Source organism: Filicampus tigris, chromosome 6 (assembly GCF_054856515.1).
Source record: "Filicampus tigris isolate MCC_2025a chromosome 6, RoL_Ftig_1.0, whole genome shotgun sequence".
In the NCBI taxonomy this organism is placed as follows: domain Eukaryota; kingdom Metazoa; phylum Chordata; class Actinopteri; order Syngnathiformes; family Syngnathidae; genus Filicampus; species Filicampus tigris.
In genome coordinates this window covers 16861374-16883561 of record NC_141222.1, presented here as the reverse complement: position 1 = coordinate 16883561, position 22188 = coordinate 16861374, and the positions used below count along the sequence as shown (strand labels likewise).

General features: G+C 42.1%; 1 protein-coding gene across 1 annotated transcript in view; it reads right to left on the bottom strand.

Moving 5' to 3' along the window:
- nr3c2 (nuclear receptor subfamily 3, group C, member 2) overlaps positions 1-22188 on the bottom strand; it is a 79258-nt gene that overhangs the window by 19862 nt on the left and 37208 nt on the right. The window contains exon 3 of the mRNA XM_086032891.1: positions 10744-10871. Coding sequence (XP_085889017.1) covers positions 10744-10871 — 128 coding nt within the window. The remainder of the gene's footprint in view (positions 1-10743; positions 10872-22188) is intronic.

Below are 22188 nucleotides of genomic sequence, written 5' to 3'. Positions count from 1 at the left end.
AATCTTAGGAAACAATGGTGTTGGACGGATCGCTCAGTGGGTAAAGCAACTGACTTTGGGTTCAAATCCTGGTCAGGGCAGACGACTCATCCATTGTGCTGGGTCAAATTATCAAACCACCACATTGGGTTCAGTCCCTTGTGGACCCGACGCTGAGCTAGCTATTTCACCCAGTTGACTTACTGTTGACCCAACAGTTGTAAAAGTGAACCTATGAAATAGACAATGATGACCTCAGTTGGGGATAAAAGTGTCATTATATCTCATCAAAGTCATATATATTCAAAATGTGAGGAAAACCACAATTTCTATAAAGCCAACTATCAAGAAGTAGTCATTGAGATACAAATCGCCAAGATATGAATCCCCCAGACTTTATTACTGCCATAAAATATGAAATCACTCTCCTGCAAAATGAAAACAACGGTGTTAGCCCACTTTAGTTACAGTGGCTCAATTCTATGCGGAATGATTCGTTGACTCTAAGTAGCTACCTAACATGCTAATCTCCATCTTCAGTCAGCAAACAAACAGACTCGGCTGTGAAAGGCAGCACGAAACAGGAAGCTGACACCTACCAAAATAAAGTAGTGTACTGTTTAATGTCACGTGTACAGTGATAGGCTATGAGAAGTGTCTCGCCTAAGCAGGCCGGCGCGACAGTGATGCTAACGCGCCGCACCTCTGGCCCTCAGCTACAGCTCAGCTCCCTCCTTTTCCTCTTCCTCCTCTTCCATTTATCCATCCATCGCTCGCTTCTTGAGACTCGGAGCGCCATACGCCTACACACTCATGCACGTATACACACACACACACACACATACGTAGTCCATGCCGCTCCACTTGGCAATTTGAAAACACACACACACACACTGCAATCCTTATATCTGCCCTGCCCAACACTCTCACACACACGGAGACCCCTGTGAGCCCAGTGCATGACCTCGCTCTATATATGTAGTGTGCATATTGAGCTTGTGTGTATGTTTGTGTGTGTCTTCATGCTTTTGGAGTTGGTTTCACACACTTTTTTGTACGTCTTGGCGTCTACTGCATTTTGCCGTGCGTGCATGTGTGTGTTTGTGCCCGCGCGTGCCAAAAGCCAAGGAGGCGAGCTGCAGGAGGAGAGGCAGCAGCTGTAGCCCCGCTTCACTATTTCTGGCAAAGTCACATGACCGTTACATAAGCACATTTTTCCCGCTCTAAAAAGCAGTAAACTGCGACACAGGAAACACATAGCAGGCAGGAGCGGCCAGTGGACCCAAGACCACCACAACGACACGCCCCCCCCCCCCCGTCCTTAGATGCACAACACAAACACACACACACACACACACATCCCGTCGCAACTTTTGACCGTTGGGCTCGTTCCCCTGAGTCGGGTTAATGATTGTGAAGTTGTCACATGGGCAGAAGTCAGTAAATGTGAATGTGTTCGGCCACTATTAGACGGATGCAAGAATGACTAAAATGTCACTAAGCATCAATCCATATAATTAATACAATACAACTTTGTTTATATGGCACATTTCATAGCAGCTGCAGCTGTAGCAAAGCACTTTAGCTACAACAACAAATTAGCGATAATACAACAAGTGAAAGCAATAATTAACACAAAACACTATATACAATCGACGCCGGAAAACAGCCGAAACCTGTCAGTCTCTGGTTGGATCAAAAGCCAGAGAATAGAAATGTGTCTTCAAACGGGTTTTAAAAATGGACAGAAACAAAAGTAGCTAACAAAAATTACTAGAACGTACATTGACAACATTTAAACACATTAAGAGAAAACTTCTCAACATTTAAAAGTAAAGATATAAACGTGGCTTTCCAAAATATATAAAAGAAAAAAATGATTTAAAATTGTTTAGACGACCTTAATCAAAGGTATGAGGGGAAAAAAAGCAAAGCTTTTAACCCGCAGCATAACAGCTACTCGCAGCTTCACCATGTTAACCTTGAACTCAGAGCTCCACTAAGGTCTGCAGATCCTAGGGCCCTACTGGGTTTATATTCAATCAGCATTTCATTCATGTATTCAGGACCCAAACCATTCAGTGATTTATGGACCAGTAGCAAAATTTTAAAATCTATTCTACAGTTAACTCATTCACTACCAGACATTTTTAGATTCTCTTTTACCCTAACATTTGAAAAAAATTGAAAACAAATATAAATAGGATCCTGTGATTGAATGGCTAGACTGAGAAAAGACAGACAAATATGTCAATGACAATGAATGAGTTCATTGGGAACCAGTGCAAAGCCTTTAGGACTGGAGTAATATGTTCCCATCTCTTTTTCTGGTAAGAAACCGAGCTGCAGCGTTCTGAACGATCTGCAGCTGTTTGATGCTCTTTTGAAGGAGTACGGTAAGAAGACCGTTACAATAATCAAGTCCACTGGAGATTAAAGAGGACTAGGGTGTGGGAGATTTTAAAAGAGGTATCGATATCGGCCGAGCCCAAATCATCAAAGTACACGACATCAAAGAGCAAATGCCATTACGTTTGTATCATGTATGCTTGAACGCACTCTTGCCGCAAAGACCAATGATCACAATGTGGACCTCCATAATCACCATCTGCTTATACAATGGATATAAAAAGTATACACACCCCTGTTCAAATGCCAGATAATAAAATGAGTCTATGATAAATCATTTCAAAACTTTTTCCACCATTAATGTCACCTATAACCTGTGAGAGGAAAAGTAAAAATAAAAACACATAATTTGATAATGTGCACACCCTCTTATAATTGAGGATGTGGCTTAGTTCACACCTAAGTTCAAACCGTAGTTCAAAATTAACCGAATGTACTCAAACACATCTTCAATGGAAGTCAGCACACACCTGCCGCCATTAAAAGTGCCTGAGTAATACCAAGTAAAGTTCAGATATGATAGTAGGCTTTTCCTGACATTTTGTCATCATTTCTGAGAGTGCAAGTTATGGTCTGCAAAGTTCTTCCATAGGTGTGAATCAGGGGAAGGGTACCAAAACAATTTGCAAGGCATTCAATTTAAACAGTGAAGACCATCATCATGAAGTGGAGAAGCTACAGCACAACAGTAACATTACCAAGTGCTGGACATCCCTTTAAAATTCATAAAAAGCAAAGTGAAAGAAATGCAGGAATTTCTGTCAAGTAGTGGCTGCTGAACATATGTAACAAAAAAATCCTGTTTTCTTTCAAGCCTGACTCCATATGGCAAAAACACACTTGAAATTCTTTTAAAAAGTGAAAAAAAACCTGGTATAAAACGTAACAATGTATTTTGAATTATTTGTAAATGGCTGTAACATTTATGGCATTTTTTATGATTCATGTATACATAAAATAAATTCAGAATGCATTTTTAGCGTTAATGTAATGCTGTGCTCTGTAATTGCCCACATCATTCTGCAAGGGAAACACTCTTTAAAAAAAAAAAAAAAAAACACACACACACACAGCCTTCTTTTTTCTTCTTTTTTGAAGTAAAGCCAAGCTGACAATTTTAAAGAAAGTAACGTTTAAAGCCTCGAAGAAATAATAAGAAGGGGCTTCTCCCCAACTCTTCAGTACTACTAGGGAACGCCATTCAGCACCGCCGCTTGTGTTAACGGTCACAAGTCGCCATCCATGTGCTAAAATCCACGTCAACCTGATGATGGATTAACACCATTTAATCAACCATTCATGGAAAAAAAGGCTTTGCCCATCCCGTGATAGCTATGCATTAGCAATTGAAGCAAACAAGTCTGAGTGATGAAATTGTCAGCAGCGAGCCGAGTGCGTGTGCGGAAATCACCCAAAAAAATTTCGTCAAATGTGTTTGTTGCGCATGGTCTGATGCATACTATGCACACTTGAAATGCTCACAACAAACTCATTGCATCGGAGCCTCTTGAAATGAGACGTACCTTATCGAATCGAATCGTAATTCCACTGAATCCAACCGAATCATTCCACTTTAAAACGATTCGTCCTTGAATCGTATCGCCTTACATGTATGGAGATGCGTATCGAATCGTCTTTTATTGGAGAGATGCACACCGTAACATAGATTCCCTCCCAAAAATCCATGAATAGGTGAATCTGCGATGCTGAACCACAAGTACGCTGGAATTCACTGTACTTTTTGTGTTTGTAATATATTTGTTCAAGTGGGCTTTAAACTTCAACTATTCTCCTTCATAACATTGATTTTCAACCAAATTGATTGAAGCAGATGGCCATCACATCAAATTTATTGTATGGGGTAAAAAGTAGGTTGGTAAATCATTATGCAAATACAGTAAAGTATCTAATCCCGCTGACACTTATTTTTAGGTAAACAGGAGCTGCTTAATATATTGTAGTTGGTCGGACCAGATCGGCAACCCCCACAAAATATGTGTACTGAGGGTAAAACTAGTCCTGCAGTAGTTCAAGTACCTTGATTCAAAACATTGCTTGAGGATTTTTTTCATTTAATTTAGTTGTTGTGTACCATCGGCAAGACAAGTAAAGCTAGCCGCAAAAACAAATGTTCATGCTTTGCATGATGGTAACACGCCGCCAACGTCGGCAAGGCCAACCTCCTCCGAAACACATATATATATATATATATATATATATATATATATATATATATATATATATATATATATATATATGGAGATGTGTATCGAATCGTCTTTTACTGGACAGCGTTTTATATATATATATATATATATATATATATATATATATATATATATATATATATATATATATATATATATATATATATATATATATATATGTTCGGATCGGTCATGGATTTTGAGTCACGGATCGGATCGTTTTTTGTATGAGAAAAAAAAAAAAAAAAGCTAAATAGAACTTTGTGTCCATTTATTTTATAAAACACTTTTGCCCATAAAAAGATCAAATAAAATTAACTCCTAATGTCTAATATGGCAGTTTAGGATTTCGTGTCCTGAATTAGCGACTGAATATGATTTCGAGACAGCGTTGTGTCGGTGTTGGTAGCAAGCGTTAAAACTGCCAATATGTCGACAACGGAAGTCATGTTAGCTGTTACGCCACCACACGGGCCAACTTCAAAGTAAAAGCTCACTTAGACTATTGCATTGGCATTAATGACTCAATGTATTATTTGGTCAGCTTTATTTTGAAGTTAACCTTCAATTTTTTCACCAACCATTCTGCGGATCGTGTCTAACCGATGCTTGATCCTTACCAATCAAAGATGATTCGTTCCACTGCACCACTAGTGTGTAAATTGTTGCTTTAAGGCTGTCCAACTGTTTTTTTTCATTTAGCATGTTAGCTTAGCTTCTTTAGTATAGCATTGTTGGGGGAGCCTTGGAGTTAAACACATACTAACACATACTACATACTTACTGTAAGTTTTATCGGTTGTCTGTTTTCTTAGTCTGTGTCTAACTGCGTCTCTAACCTAAATACCTTTCGATAATGTGGGTCACACGCACGCTTACAGTAGCGTTACTCCTGCACACATACACACACACACACATACACGCAGTTGTCTGAATACGCGTGTGTGCGAGTGTCTGGAGCCTTTGCGATTACGACTTGCATGTTGCTAGACGTGTTGGCGAGGTGGCTGCGCTCCAGCTGTTGTTACATAACCCAGCCTCTCACACGCACGCACACACACAACCTGAGCCATTCAGTTCTGTGGGAGGCCCCGTCCGAGCTGAGAGGAAAAAAAAAAAAGCGATTGGACGCCCCGACAGCGCAAGCCGGCGTCCTCGCCTGACCTATCTTTTTCGCCAATGGGAGACGTAAGATGACTGGCAAGCATTGTCTTGTGGGCTGCTGCCGTTAGTAAATCTTTACGCTTCAATAAGAGTGACTGGCAAAAACATGCGAGGCGAGCTAAAAGGGGAATATTATTACGGAGTGCCGACGCGCCAAGCCGCTGATGACGTGAATAATGCGCTGGCGCCCCAACGCCGATGCGCTGCACCACACGGAGCTGTTTATTAGGTACAGCTGTTCTTTATTAGAATGTTTTAAAAACTCAACAGAGGAGCGCTTGGTCGTTTCCGCAGTTCGTTAGCGACGATGACGACGCGATTTTAAACGCGTGTCATGCAGCGAAAGAAATGCCAGCTGATGTAGCAAACTTAAGATGGAAAGGATGCTTCAGTTAAAAAAGAGAAACTTCCTGTTTGATTTTGTCATCTGTCCTGAGACTTTTTCGTGCCTCCTCTTTTGATAGACACGTACACCCAATTTTGTTTTAATTGGCGAAACTGGTGAGAGGGGCATTTCCTTATTTTTTTTTCCCCAGGCCCATTTTATTAAATGAAATTCACTCCAAAATGGTTTCAGACGCCAATGGCCAATTTCCTGTTTAATTTCAGGCATGGGTTCTAGAGACTTTGATGGACACCGAATTTCGGGTGAATCTGTGAAACTAGTGATGAGGCTAATTTTTTTCCAACTTTAGTGACCCATTTTCATGAAATTCACCCCAAAAATGGCTGCTTCAATCAGAAATGTCTGTCTTTCTGTTCCAGCATCAATCCTTGGAACTATTTCATCCATCCTATCATTAGTGATATGTCAACCAAATTTCATGTCGATCAATGAAGCTGGACATGTACAGTTTATTTATTTGTTGTTTTTTTTCCTTTCTGGTTCCCTTATTAATGGAGTTCCTCTGTAATGGCTGCTTCATAGCAAAATGACTGACTTCCTGTTTGATCTTAATAGGACCCACAAAAAAGTCTAAAAGATCAATTTTTGATGCTTTTTTAAACGTCCTGTTATGATAGACGTCCGCTCAATTTCATATCTCATAGTGAAACTGGCGATCGGGGGAAATAATTTTGAACTTATCAGGATTCTTTTTCTTGGAGTTCCTCTAAAATGGAATTGGGTGGACAAGTCTATCATAAGACAATGCGAAAGAGATTCAAAGACTCATGCCCAAAACTGAATAGGAAGTCGACCATTTTGGGTTGGAGCAGCCAATTTCCTGAGCTTTTACATTGATGAACTCCAGCCGCCCATTAACTTTATTCTGCTTATCTGGGGCCGGGTCAGGTTGGGTTGCTGGCGCAGCATCATGGGCACGGAATCCCAGACTTCCCTCTCCCCAGCCACTTCATCCAGCTCTTCCAATGGGAATTATGCATAAGAATTGTTGTAGAATACATTCATGTGTTCTGAAAAACTGTATATTTATGACTTGGCGGCACCAGCGGCCGTCTCCGTCCGTCTCGCCGGCTTTAAAACCGGGAAATGGGCGTATGGAGCGGAGTTACTTGCCACATCGCTTAAGAAATGCCTAGATCTGTCAGCCAAGCCGAAGACAGTAATGTCACGGCCACACCAGCGAACCAGAAACACCTGGGAGGAGGTTCCGAAAAAAGAGAAAAAGGGTACTAGAAAAATCTTTCCAGCATGTCTTGGGTCGTCCCCAGGCCCTCCCAGTGGGATGTGCCCGGAACACTTCTCCGGGGCGCCATTAGGAAGGCATCCTAACTAAATGTCCGAGCTACATCATCTGGCTCATTTTAATTGGGAGGAGCAGTGGCTCCACTCTGAGGCTCTACTAAGCGCCTCACCCTATCTCTAAGGGAGAGCTCGGATGGCCCACAACTCAGATGGAAACGTCTTCAAAAATGGAAAAAAGGTTATCAAATCCTAAAGGACTGCTGGTGTCACGACCAAAGAAAGATGAAAGAGTCCAAGAGCGAACACTTGTCAAGTGTTGTACAGGCAAATCGCCATGATCCACGTTCTCTATTCAAAACGATTGTTTCTGAACATGCCCTGTCAACTGATTTGGACGGACTTGTTCTCTGAAATGTGGGATAGATTTTTGCAGTGTTTCATTGACAAGGTTGATCCAGCTTGGGCTCTCGTTTCGAATGCCACATTTGACCCCTCTGTCCACGTTCCTTGTTCTGCAGTCGTGAATTCTTTTGAGGCAGTTTCCATGACACTTTTTGAGCATGTGCTTTGCCATATTAAACCATCTGGCTCCCCTTATGACTCTGTTCCTCCTCACTTCTATAAGGAGGTTCTCCCGAGTAATTGGTGAATCGGTTTTGGCCATTATCAACAGCTGCCTATCTTCTGGTGTAGTCCCCCAACATTTTAAACGTGCTGTAGTGCAACCCCTGCTTAAGACACCTGGCCTTTATCAAGGTGTGCTGTCACATTCAAGACCCATTTCCAAGCCGCCTTTTATTTCTAAAATTCTGGAAAAAGTTGTGCGCTCATAGTTAAAATCTTTCTTGGATGAACATAATGTCATGGAGGTTTTCCAGTCCGGTTTCAAGATGATGCATAGCACAGAGTCAGCCCTGTCACGTGTTTTTAATGATATCCTCCTGGCAAATGACACTGGAGACTATGTATGTCTTGTTTTGTTGGATTTGACTGCAGCATTCGATACGGTGGACCATGCTTACCTTTAGGTTCGTTTGCAGCACCAAATGGGCATTAGTGGAAGTGCTCTAGAGTGGTTTAGATCCTATTTGGCTGGCAGGACTATTTCTGTTAGCCTAGGTTCCTCTGAGTCATGCTCTGCCCCTCTATCGTATGGTGTTCCACAGGGATCTATTTTGGGGCCCTATGTTCTCATTGTATTTGCTGCTCCTGGGTTCCATCCATCAAAAACACGATATTTCCTTCCAATGCTATGCGAATGACTGTCAAATCTATGTCCCGCTGAGCAAAAAAGATGCTTTCTCCTTAAGACCGCTTTTGTCCTGTCTAGGACATCAAAGCCTGGACATCACCTCTTTTCTTAAATTTCAACGGAAAGAAAAAAGTAGTTATGGTGTTCGGTCCCAGTGGCTCATCTACATCCCACCCTGTTGATCTGGGCTCCCTGGCTTCATATCTAAAGCCAACAGTCTCAAACTTGGGTTTTAAATTGGACAGTGATCTTAAATTGGACCGGCAAATCAGCGCGGTTGTTTGGTCCAGCTTGTTTCATCTTAGACAACTGGCTATGGTAAAGCCCTTCCTTTCTCACCAGCACTTAGAAACAGTAACCCATGCCTTTGTTACATCTTGGCTAGATTACTGTAATCTCAAGCGTTGGTCCAGTTGGTCCAAAATGCTGCTGATGCCTCCTAACTGGAGCTCGGAACAACGGAGCACATAACAGCAATTCTGGCCTCCCTTCACTGGCTCCCGGTGCATTTTAGGGTTCATTTTAAGATGCTTCTATCTGTTAACAAGTGTTTAGATAGCCTTGCCCGGGCGCCCTATTCACCTCTCTGGTGCCTTAGGTCTGCGGACCAGGCGCTGCTCGAGGTGCCGAGGACTAAGTGGTGTGTCAGAGGGGATCAAGTCTTTTCTGTTGCTGGTCCTTCCCTTTGGAATTCCATTGAATGTTAGGCAAGTCCCCTCTCTGTCCATTTTTAAAACGCATTTGAAGACATTACTGTTCTTTGGCTTTTGATCCGACGTGAGACCGACAGTTTTCTACTTTTTTCCGGTCTCTATTCTATATAGTATTTTGTGTTTTAATTTATTGCTTTCTCCTGTTATATTATTGCTATTTAGTTATTGTAATGTAAAGTGCTTTGTTACAGCTGTAGCTGTTAGGAAATGCGCTGTATAAATAAAGTTGTATTGTATTGTTTACCCTCCGAAGTCAGCGGATTCCAACCCTTGAATGCTAATCACTTTTGCAGTGATGAGCCAGTTAGCTGCCCAAACGTTGCATCCCCTCCAGGCAGGAAGTGCCGAAAGAAATCAAAATGAGGGTCAGACTCATCTCTTTTCCCCTTGTGCAGATGCCCACTCTCTGCTATTCATCTCCATTGCCCACTCAGAGAAGGAAATAGTGCAATAAAAAAGGGTAGGCGGAGGGTGTCATGGTGCTGACGCATCGCTTCCCATCCCTCTCAATTCCCCCAGTCTCGTTATCTGTCTGACTTTTTCTTTGTCCTTCCTCCCCGCTGCATCGCTGTCCTCTGTCTCTCCTCGCCTCGTTGCATCCCTTCCTCTTCTTTACACTTAGGAGAGAAGATGACGGGAGGGGTCAGGCGAGTTGCGATTGCTGGCAACCTTGGCGGCGTCACGAGCTGCCCTCATTATGCCGCCACGGCCTGCGGCAGGTGCCATCGAGAAACTGAGAGCTATCTTTGTGTTGTTGTTATTTTAGGGCAGACGAGACACGTGAGGTGTGCGACGTCAAGTCGGTCTCCCTAGCGACGATGTGTAAACATCATCAAGCTCAAATTGGCATTTCATTTGGAAAGAGCACAATTGCTCTCGTTGAAATTGTCAGTTGAACGCTCAGAGGCGCATTAAGGTGGATGACTGCAACAGCGGTTTTTATTCTCAAATGATAAAATAACCACTTTAATATTTAGCTAACAAATTAAACCTGCCCTCACATTCCCCTTTTTCACAGCAAATCCTTGAAATGCTATTTTATTTTTGTTTAACTTTTTAGATGGTTTCAGCCATTTAAAAAAAAACAACAAAAAAAACTTTTGTCCAGGTCAGTAACGCTCTCTCCAGGGACAGACTAAAATGCTTAGTGTAAAAAAATCTCAATGTCGCTTAATGTCTAAAAAAAAACCACAATCACATAGACTGGTGTCAGGGGCATTGTTTTTACTAACTTCCCATGCGCCTCCAAAATGAAACAAAATGAAAACACAGCCACAGCCATCTATATACATGTATGGTTATCATACCAGACAGACACACCACAACATCCCGGCAAAACCTTCTCTGTTTAATACAAGTTCAGCATCTTACCTTCCACGGCTCTTTTGAAGAAGACCTTGCAGCTGCCACACGTCACCACGCCGTAGTGGCAGCCCGACGCTTCATCCCCGCACACTAGGCACACTTTGGCCGTCGAGGAAGGTTGCCTGAGGGGCGAGCTGCAAGGACATAACACAAATACAGTATATGAGACATTGGTGAGGCACCAACATTATTCGTGCCACGTTAAATTTCCCTATAACAAACACCAGCCGCTACCCGACCAGGCAGCTCGTGCTCAGAGCGACTGCTAATGTTAGCCACCGCTAGCCGACCAGGCAGCTTCTAGTCTCTGAGGAGCCATTCACTGTGTATTTGTAAAAGCTGAGCTGACAGTCGAGGATGCATTGACTGTGGAACAGCCCCACCCCAAAAAAATTGCAAACTTAACACCAGCTACCAGACTCTACCCGATCAAGCAGCGTGTACAGTATTGTTGCTCAACCTAAAATAGCTTTACAAGGCAATCACATTTAACATGTGACATATAATTCAATGTCAATATTTATCGCGATAGTCACGTGATCGATATCAATGGAAAATAAATGCCTTTGATAAAATGTGCGACAGAAAAACAAAATCAGAAAGCAAACGCAACTGCGGCATTGTGCCTGTTGTAGGCAGCGTGCAGCCGCCTCCAAACACGAAGAAGCCGCTAAACCAACGACACACGCGTGCCGCATACTCATGCAGAGCGAGAGAGTGGCGTAACTTCGTTCAAATAAATGAGCAGACATTTCAACCAAGTTAAGAGCTGGAGTTTTAGAGCTGGTGTTTGTAATTATTATTATTATTATTATTATTATTATTATTATTATTGATATTTATTATTTATTATTTTGACGCCAATATTTTCCATTTTATTGAAAATAATTACACTGGTCAAAAATTGTTTGCATTTTTTAAAATCAAAGATGCAAGTAAACTCTAGATTATTTTTTCGCGCTGATTGTGAATCTGCCCTCGTTTTTTTCTCTAGCACGTCAGGTTTTCACAACACATGTCATTAATACAATAACAATAATCTAATATGTTATACAGTATAGTAATATATTCAATAATATTTCTGAACTAAGGGATAGGTTCAGCAACAGGTCAGATGGCTATTAATTACAACACATTATAAAATCTGTATTGTGCAAGCCGTTACAGGTCAATCTTAAAAACAATAAATGAAAATATCTCAAATTCCTGATGCGCTAGGAAAAACGTTCCAATCAAAATCAGCGTCAAAAATTGGTTTAGGGACACATAAAGCCACCTCTGATTAAAATGTGCTGTTGACGAGTGTTATCGGCTCCAAATCGGCCTCCTTCACTACTAATAATCGGTATCGTTATTGGCCTTGCAAAATAAATATCGGTCTCTTTATAATGTTTGTGATAGCAGCTCTTACAGGTGAACCGAACACCTCCTGCTACCCCTTGAGGCAGCTAGTGTTTTTTTTAAGTATACAGTTTACCCCAAAAGCTCTTCCCCAAAAATTGGAGTAACAAGTCATTTTCTTGGGTTTGTGATTTTCAAATATTTCACCTAGTGCCCTACCCACACACATTTCGTGCAGGCGCACACACATGTAGATGGGTACACGGTGAGAACACCTTGTATCAAAACATCCAAAGTGGCCTCAGCTTCCCTCTTCTTTTCTGTACTAATTGCCTCTCTGCCATCTAAATCAATGAGATGCAAGGTGATTGTCTGGTTAACATTCTCCTTCCATCCTTCATCAAGGCAGCTGCCAACCTCTCGTTTACTCTCTCTCTCTCTCTCTCTCTCTCTCTCTCTCTCTCGTGTTCTCTCGTTTCTCTCGCTCACATTTCCTCCAAGCTGGGAAGGGCTCCGGCGGCACACTCGGATGCAATCAGGAGCGCTGATCTAATTCCCCCTCGTCCATCTACACACACATTCAATTTGTTAGGACGCTTAGAAGAGTCTCTGGTGAGGTGTTTGTCTGACTCTCTGGCACTGGGCCGTGTCATTTCCCCTAATGTGTGTGAATGTGTGTGCGTGCGTGTGCGTGCGTGCGTGTGTGCAAATCCAATCCATGTCCAGCCATGTTTTTCAGCATGTTAATCTACAGAACACACATGCGAACGCACGTCGGGCCTTATCGCACTGTCGCGGGCGTTGACATCGCAATCTGCACTGTGACGAAAGACTAACAAAAAAAAAAAAGAACACACACAACACGTGCATCCCAACTCACATTAAGAGCCAGCAGCCTGCCGGTCCAGAAGCAAGGTGACTTTCCCTCCCCCAGAGGAGTATATAGGTCACTCACTGCACGCTTACGAAAGCAGAGCTGACAGGCCAGGCTGCAGTGACTGTGCACAAAAAAAAAAAAGACCCCAAACTAAACACCAGCCGCTACCTGACTAGGCAGCTGGTGCAGCAATGTTGCTAGACCTTTACATTTATCCAAATTATATAAACAAGCAGGACAAGGGAGGATTCATAAACAAACAATATCCCAGTTACGGCTTGCATTAGACAGAATCCATTTCCCTTTCTGCTACCCAACTAGGCAGCTTCTTCGGCGAGAGGAGTTTCCGGTCGCACGCTGCATGCTTACGAAAGAAGAGCTGACAGGCCAGGATGCATTGACTGTGTACCAAACAAAAGACTCAAACTAAACATCATCAGTTACCCGACGTGGCAGCCGGTGCAACGATGCTGCTGGACCTCAGATTGATCACAATAATAGAAAGAGGATTACAAGGAGCGAAGGTGGAAAACATTCATGAAAAAAACAAACAGTTATCATTTCCATTAGCCACTGCTACCCGATCGGGCAGATTGCACCCCCAGAGGGGTGTATAGGTTTGCTTGCAGGCCAGGCGGCAGTGACTGTGCAGAAAAAAAAAAGACTCAAATGAAACAGTAGAGCAGACATGTCCAGCTCCGGTCCTCAAGGGCCGCTTTCCTGCCTGCTTTCCAACAGTCCCTGCTGCAACACACCTGATTCAAAAGATCATGATTGTTATCAAATTCAAAGCTTGCTGATCATTTGAATCGGGTGCGTTGAAGCAGGGACAGATGGAAAACAGGCAGGACACCGGCCCCTGAGGGCAGAGTTTGGACACCCCTGCAGTAGAGGCTACCCGACCATGCAGATTTTGCAGCGATGTTGCTTTAAAGTGGAAGTCACCCTAAAAATGTTCTTTACAATATTATGTTGTACAGCCCCATTAGTCTAAACACGGCATTCTGATTGATATTGTGTTTGTGGAATATGAGTTAAGCAGTAAAATCCACCGTCTTTTGTCCATCTCAGGGGGCGGCCATTTTGTCACTTTCCGTCGACCGAAAATGACGTCACAGTTGCTCAGGGCTCAGATAACAACCAGTCATGGCTCAGCGTCAGAAAACAGAGGAGTCGCGATTGGTCGAACATATTGTTGTCAGGAATTTTTTGGTGTTGACTTCTTTTTTAAGGATACCAGAAAACATGTAAAAATGAAAGGAGTACAGTACAAGGGAGTGACACACTAGGTCAGGGGTCACCAACTCCGGTCCTCGACATGTTTTAGATCAGGGGTGCTCAATCCCGGTCCTCAAGAGCCGCTATCCAGCCTGTTTTCCATCTCTCCCTGCCTGCAACACACCTGATTTAAATGATCCGCTCATCACCACGCTTTGCGCAAGCCTGATAACGATTGTGATCACTTGTATCAAGTGTGTTCAGGTAGGAAGAGATGGAAAACAGGTTGGATAGGGGCCGGGCTCTTGAGGACGGGGATTAAGCACCCCTGTTTTAGATGTTTCCCTCCACCAACACCCCTGATTCAAATGATCAGGATCATTATCCGGCTTCTGCCAAGCTTGCTGATCAGCGCATTCAGTGGACATGACCACATGTCTGAAAGCCAATTTTGGAGCCTCATTTTATACTTGGCAAATATTTTTTCCAAGTTCAATTCAATTTGGCAGGCTGGTTAACAACACAATGATAAGATATTTTATTTTCACTTAACAATACAATGCTTGCATTACGCAAATGAAAAAAAAAAAAAAAGGGAACCTTATTGCAATAATTTTGACTTTGTTTCCCAGTCCTACCTTCTTTTATGTTAAGGATTAGATTGTAAATTTAATTTAGTGTTGCTGTCTGGCCTTCCTTGATGCAAAATTGTGTAAGACGTCCTTGTATGTCATCTGCTCCCCCTATTACGTTCATCTATTTCTGCTACCCATCCTGCTACAGAGGGCAAATCCATCAGGGAGCACAAATAGTGCATATGTTTTTCTTGTTTGTTTGTTTGTTTGTTTTTGCTGCTGCTGTAAGTAAGGCACATGCCAGAAACCGCCACAGCGGTAAAGAGCCGAGATTCGAATCCCGAACCTCAGAACTGTAAGCCAGACATGAGTTTACAGTGCTGGCCATGCAATGACTCTAAAAATATCCTCTTCATCATTATCGCATATGACCTAACTGCCCTGCAATGTTGTGAACTAGGACCACAATCTTACTATTCTGACCCATGTCTTGTCTTGTCTCTGTTTCTGACGACGTATTTTGCTCAATGGGACCGACTACACGGATCAAAAGGTCTCATTCTTCGCTCTGCCGCTTGCTTTTTTTCCCCTTATTTTCCCTTCCCTTTACTTTATTTTCTTCCTTCCCCACAGAAAGCCCAAGGCGACCGCTTCATTGTTTTCTATGTCCTTTCATCTCTTAAAGATAACACACAAAGAGAGCTAACTGGTGTAGCTGATGTTTATTTCCCCCGACCGGCGCGAGTACACAAGGCCCCCAGTTTTCTGTTGCTTCTCAGACCGGTGGGGCTGCTTACACGCAGGATAATAATAGAACCAAAGGCCCACTGTAACACAAGGATGTTTGGGCCGCGACTTATCCTCGAGCTTTTCCTCAAGTAATCTGCACGCTGGGAGAAAAAAGGGCTTGCAGCCGGGAAGTCCCACCAGTGATTCATCACAGCTTCCACTCAAAGCCACTCACTCTATCATGAACAGTACAGTCACTTCAGGCCTGGCAGCATGGGTGCAGAAGCCGCCTTGTCAGGTTGCGGATGTTTGCCGGTTTAGTTTGGGGCTTTTTTAAATTATTTTTTTTATTTTTTTTTATTGCGGCCTTGCCTGTCCAACACTGTCCTATATACATACTGACTTATACACTTAGCTGGGAATAGAAGCTGCCTGGTCGGGTAGCGGTAGCTAAAACCAGCAACACAATATGCAAAGGCCTGCTTGAAATTGCTGTTTTTTATTATTATGAAGGGACAAATTCATCACCTCTTTAGGGGCCTCAACATGCCTGAAAACGTATGTTTGCAAATATCCTGGTAAAACAGACAGTATGTATGCAACCCGGTAAAACTAGTTTACAAAACAAGTTTTCCTAACAAGTTCCAAAACATTTGCCTCCAATAGATGTTTCATGGATTGATACAAAACTTGGTGGAAATGTCTGAAGGCAAAAAAGGCTCAAAGACACAACAAGCAGCCGTTATCTGGGCAAATTTCATGAAAAAGTATCATGGAATGTTAGAAATAATTAACCCTCACCAGTTTCACTGTCACAACAGGATGCACAGAATCTCCAAGAATGTGAAACTTAAGTCAGCCATTCTAATTTGAATTCAACCAAATTCAGTCTGTTTTGAAGCAGACATTTTAGAAGCCAATTCTCTAACTCATTCACTGCCATTGACAAATTTACTTGTTTTTTCACAGTCCAGCCATTCAATCCCAGGAATTTATTTATATTTTTTCTTTTTTTTTTTCAAACGTTAAAAGTAAAAGAAAGTCAGAAAATGTCTGGAAGTGCATGAGTTAAATGGAGTGCATTTACGAAAAAGGGGCCTGGATCTTTTTTTTTTGTTTTTGCACCAAACACTAGATTCACTGATCACACTCATCACCATGAAATTGGGAAGACTAGTATAAAAGGACAAGTCTCAAGGACCAATTCTTCAAATTTAACAGAAAGCCCGACATTTGGGTTTGAGGCAGCCTTTTTGCCTGGCAAATTCCATGAAAAAGGTCCTTGGAAATTAAGAATGTGCCCCCTGACATCAGTTTCACCAATTACATGAAATTAGGTGCACGTCGAGCATAACAGGATGTACAAAAAAAATCTCAAGGACCCATGCCTGAAATTCAAACGGAAATCTACCATTTTGGCTTGAACCAGCCATTTTGGCAACCAATGCCATGAAAAAGAGTTTCGGTACTTAAAGTTTATTCTTTCATTTTATTTTACCCTGACACCAGTTTTATCCATGGACATGAAATCGCATGGACATTACTGTCATAAAATGACACATGAACAAGTCTCAAGGACATTTGCATGAAATTCAACAGGATGGGCAGCCATTTTGATGTGAAGTAACCATTTAGGGGATGAAGTCCACAGTTAAGCATGAATAATAACATTAAATTAGAATAGAATGATGAGCCTTTATGTGGCAACGTGGCTGACGGCTGGCATACGTGCGCGACAAACTCACTCTTGTTCGGCACAACTTCTTCTGTGCATGCATGTGTGTGTTTGTGTGTGTCCGTCCACTTCAGCTGTTTGTTTACAGATACGCCGTGCGCACTAATGTGCTTATGTGGGTCAACGGGGTTCTTCTGAACCACGTGAGCCCAACCGAGCTCCGCCGCCACCTCGCAGCTCATTATTGGCCCGTAACAATATTATCTCGCACACGTCGGCGCCGTGACTTTCTTGACTTGCCGTGCATCTGTTTGCTGGGACGAGTCCATCTTGTTGGGCTCGTCCTTCATGACCTACACAACTGCTACAGCCTTTTGAACGCTTTCATTTATCATTTGGACACTGGAAAACAGTCAGTAGTAGGACACATGCTGGTGGAAGCAAGGAGGATAAGAAATGAATATTTGTCAAGTTCAGCATGAAATATTCAGTCCAAAAAATCTGATGTATGAAAATATGTCACACTTTTCAGCTTACTTCTGTTGACGTTATCGCAGATTGCCACGGTAAAACAGAAGTGAACTGAAAAACTTAAAATCTTTTTCAACAAAAAAGAAACATTAGAATTTGTTGAATAGTAAAGTTCTATTGTTTAAGAAGTCACTTAAAAAAGAAAGTGTTATATTTTCAAGAAGAAAAAAAATCGTATGAGAAGAGTAATAATATGTAGAGTTTATTTTTAGAGGAAACGGCTGTAACAAAAGCCGGGTTGTTTAAAACAAAAGAAGACTTGAAGAAAATTATCATTATTAAAAGAGAAATTGTATCACAGAAAAATTATTATTATATAATTTAATTTTTATAATTAAAAAGGTCTTATTTGTTCTCTTTTTTCACACCCTCATACTGCTTGGTGCAAACGTGCTTGTTACCTTCACTCATCCTTGACTTTACAGTAGCGCTACTGTAATATTTACACAACCAAGCACATGCAAGCATCTCAAAATCTATTTATACTGCCCTCGACTTTGCATATTGGCAATGTGAAGGTAGCAAAACTAAAGGGGGAGAGAGAGAGAGGGAGAAACAGAGAGAGACAGAGAGGGAGGGAGAGAGGGAGATCTTACATAAGACATTTAGGTTGACCCCCACTCAGCAGAGGGAAAGGGAGAGAGAGTGAGGGCGTACAAGAGCCTTCGGGGATTCAGTTACCCTCAGCAAGGTGACCCTGGCAGCGCGCCCGCCCGGCCGACTGAGCGGCACCTGGGCGTATGGAAAGGCGAGACTTCCCCTTTGTGACTTTGTTATTCCGCCAAGGTGAATTCCAACTTTTGTCCATTTGCATATTTTCATTAAGAGCATCAATATGTGCCTCAGAAATCATTTTGATGGAACAATAAAAGGAACAGCATATGTCTCTCAAATTTTTGACGGACCAGCCTGGACACGAGCCAGTATTTAGGTTTATAGCATCAATATGTAAACGTTTGACCAGTTCAGAAATATCTTGATGGCATCTCTCCTGACTTTAGTGCTATTGATGGGCTGGACTGGGCACCAACACTATCCAAGAATATACAAATTTAAAGAAAATAACGTAAATCATGACTGTTTCAGTATTATAAATTGAATTCCGATTTAAAGCACAGATGTGCAATTATTTGACGTCCTCATAACTGCTTCATATCCAACTTGAAGGTAGCCTAGTTTGCGATAAAGACAACAGCATATTTCTCCCAAACTCCCAATCTGTAATTATGATGGACCAGATGGGATACCACCATTTAAAGTAACAATATGTAAAAATGTGACTTCCAAATGATATTATTGATACAGCAGCTTGTAACGAACATAAAAGCATCTCTCTCTGGATTTTAGAATATTGATGGACCAGCTTGGACTGCCCCCTGTTCCCTCTAAATTAAAGGCAAATTGGTAACATGTAAAAGCTGTGCTACGTGACACGTGATGTCATTGTTGTGACATACCAGCCTCCCTGCGACATTTATGCACGCAAACTCTGAGTGACCTTTCCCAAAACAGTACATCTTGATTGTTACTCTCATGTACAAAGACAAGACTGTTTTGAGTGTAAACAAAAGCACACACACGCACACAGTCGGAGCCCACGCCTCTCGGGGGAGCTGGTTCGGTCCACGGGCAGCGACACGCTTCAGAGGCACGACAAACTAAAAGTGTCCCTTATGTTACATTTAAAGTCCGTCTCAATTTTAAATGCCAACTCTACGGATGCTCTTTGGGCTGGTGGGGGGCGCCAGAGGGCACGTTGACACAGGAAGCCATCTTAAATATTTGTGACTTCCTGAATGCATGTATCAGTTGCCCATTTTAAAAGCAACTTGGTTAGTAGTTACTTCACTGATTACTTGATTTGAAAAGTAAGTTAGAATACAAGTTACTTTATTAGTTACTTTGCCTCTTTGCAGCAGCCAATCATATTGTGGCGATGTGTGTCCTGCCTAGTGGGCGGAGCAGACAGCACATCATATTGTTAACCCGAGGGGGAGGCGTTGCAACACAGCATAACCTGCCCTGTCATTACTACGATTGGTTATTCATCCTCAGATATCGGGTCATTTTCGATCGAAATTAAGTAATTTTGCATTGAATATCGTTGTCCTTTACCCGCCAGCAAGCAACATAATGCATTATCTTGACTAAGGAAACTTCCATCTTTTCCCCTTCTTGAGTTTGGTGTGGTTTGGCAACAAGCAGCTTAACACGCACTTTGACTAAAGCAGCCAATTTGTCTTTGGCAAATTTCAGGTTAAAAATTGACAAATTTTGCATTGAACTACTTTTTCCTATTTTCTGAGTTCAGCGATGTAGGACAGCAGGTATTATTATGTCATGTATCTTCTTAACTAAAGAAGCGTATTAGTTGACAGATTTGGGCACATTTTGCACAGAATGAACACAACTTGCATCCAATGTGTTTTCCCTTCTTCGTGAGTACAGTGAGACACGGCAACAAGCAGCCTATCATGCACTGTCTTGACAAAAGAAGCTGCTTGGTCCTCACGTGTTGGCATATTTTCACTCAAAATGAACACATTTTGTGTCCAAATGGCAATTTTTTTCCTTCCTGAGTTTGATTAATCTTGGCAGCAAATGGCTGTTTAATGTCAGATTTGGGCACAATTTCAGTCAAAATGAACCAATTTTGCATTCAATATCCTTTTCCTGTTTTCTGAGTTTGTCAAGATTGTCCTTAGATTTTGACATATTTATGGTCAACATTATCTAATTGGGTTTATATTCCTTTGTTCAGTGAGGTATGACATCAAGCAGCATACTAGCACTGTCTTGTCTAAAGAAGCTCAATTTCCTCAGTGTTTGTCTTATTTTGGCTCAGAATTTACACATTTTGTGTCCAACATATTTTTTTCCTTCCTGAGTTTAGTCATTCTTGGCAGCAAATAGCATTCCAAGCAGTTTCTTGACTAAAAAACTGTGTGTATTCTCATATTTTGGTACATTCTGGGTCACAATTAACAATTTCCAATCCTACCCAAGATCCTTTTCTATAGTTTGAAAAGACATGAGGGCAAGCAGCATACCATGCACTGTCTTGTTTATAGAAGCTTAGTTGTCTTCAAAATGAACTAATTTAGCCTCTGACATCTTTTTTTTTTTTTTTGCTTCTCGAGTTTGGTGTGACATGGCAGCAAGCAGCATATCATTCATTTTCTTGACGAAACAAGCTCATTTGTCCTCATATTTGAGCACATTTCAGTCCATTTTTTTTTTTACTACTTCCCGAGTAACCAAAGAAAAAAGGTTTTTAAGCTAACATTTACCAGATGAGTGTAAATATTGCCGCATAAAAGAACACAGAGCTGCGGAGATAATTTAACCTCTATTAAAACAATATCGCTATTCATTCGCGCAACTCTTTTTTCCGCCTCGTTGAGCCATCCCACGTGGCGCATATTTTTTTTTTTTGTTCCTATTGAAAAAGTATCTTTAGCGGCGGCAAGAGGTCACGCCTGTCACGTGTGCCTCACATGCGCTCATCTGCTATGATCCCTCGCCGCAGCAGTTTTTAGCAGCCCGTTAAAAACGGAAGCAAACAGCTGGATGGAGGGTGTTGCGGTCTCCTCGGAAACAATGCAAACTGGGAAAATGATTAACACGTGTAGGAATGTTGATGATAAGAAGACAAATATCCCCGCTTGTCAGCCAAAATCTCCGTAAATAGACGCATAGCATAAACACAGAGCTTCAAAGCTGCGCTGGATTGGCGTGGATCAATTTGAGTCTTTGATTTTGAAGTCAGCCAAGCACCTCACTGACCGAGATGGAAACTGGACAATCGCAAACAAATTACAGTCGGCCCAGAAGCAGCTCTTGCACTTTTGAGGATTATGCCACTAAAACATCGAGCCTGAGCGGACAAAGTAGCCGTCAGCCGACGTAACCAAGGCAGCGTAACTGGTGTTAGAGAGGTGGGCTACATGTTAAGCTAAAGGATATAGTAACGCCAGACTCTGCCATAACCTTCAGAGTGTGTGTGTGCAGACGTTCGGGTGTTGGTGAAATACTGATTGAAATACTGATTAAAAGACATTTAAAGAGGAAGTCAACCCAAACACATCATATACATAATCTCATGCTGCCATTTTCTTGTATCAAAATATCTAAACATTTTAATCAGTCCTTATTCTTGCGCTAGGTTTCCATAGCAACCACTTTTCAGCGATGAGAAAAAGTTTTGAGAAAAAAGTCACCATATGAATAGAAAAATGTTATTAAGTAGAGGAAGCATTCCATCTGTTTCAAAATGTTGACAAGGCTGAGTTTAAGGATGATTGACAGCGAGGCCAAGCAAGAGCAGCCAGTAAAGAGGATTCGAGCAGGACGGCGTCACAGTTCAAGGTATTATTAGCTGAGAGTCAAATTTTGGCTGTGATAGAAGGGACAACGGCAGGCTCTTGTCAGAAGCACCACCACCACCCACACCCGTCTGCCTCAGAGGGGGACGGGACTCGGTGGACTGGTGGTCCCGGGAGACG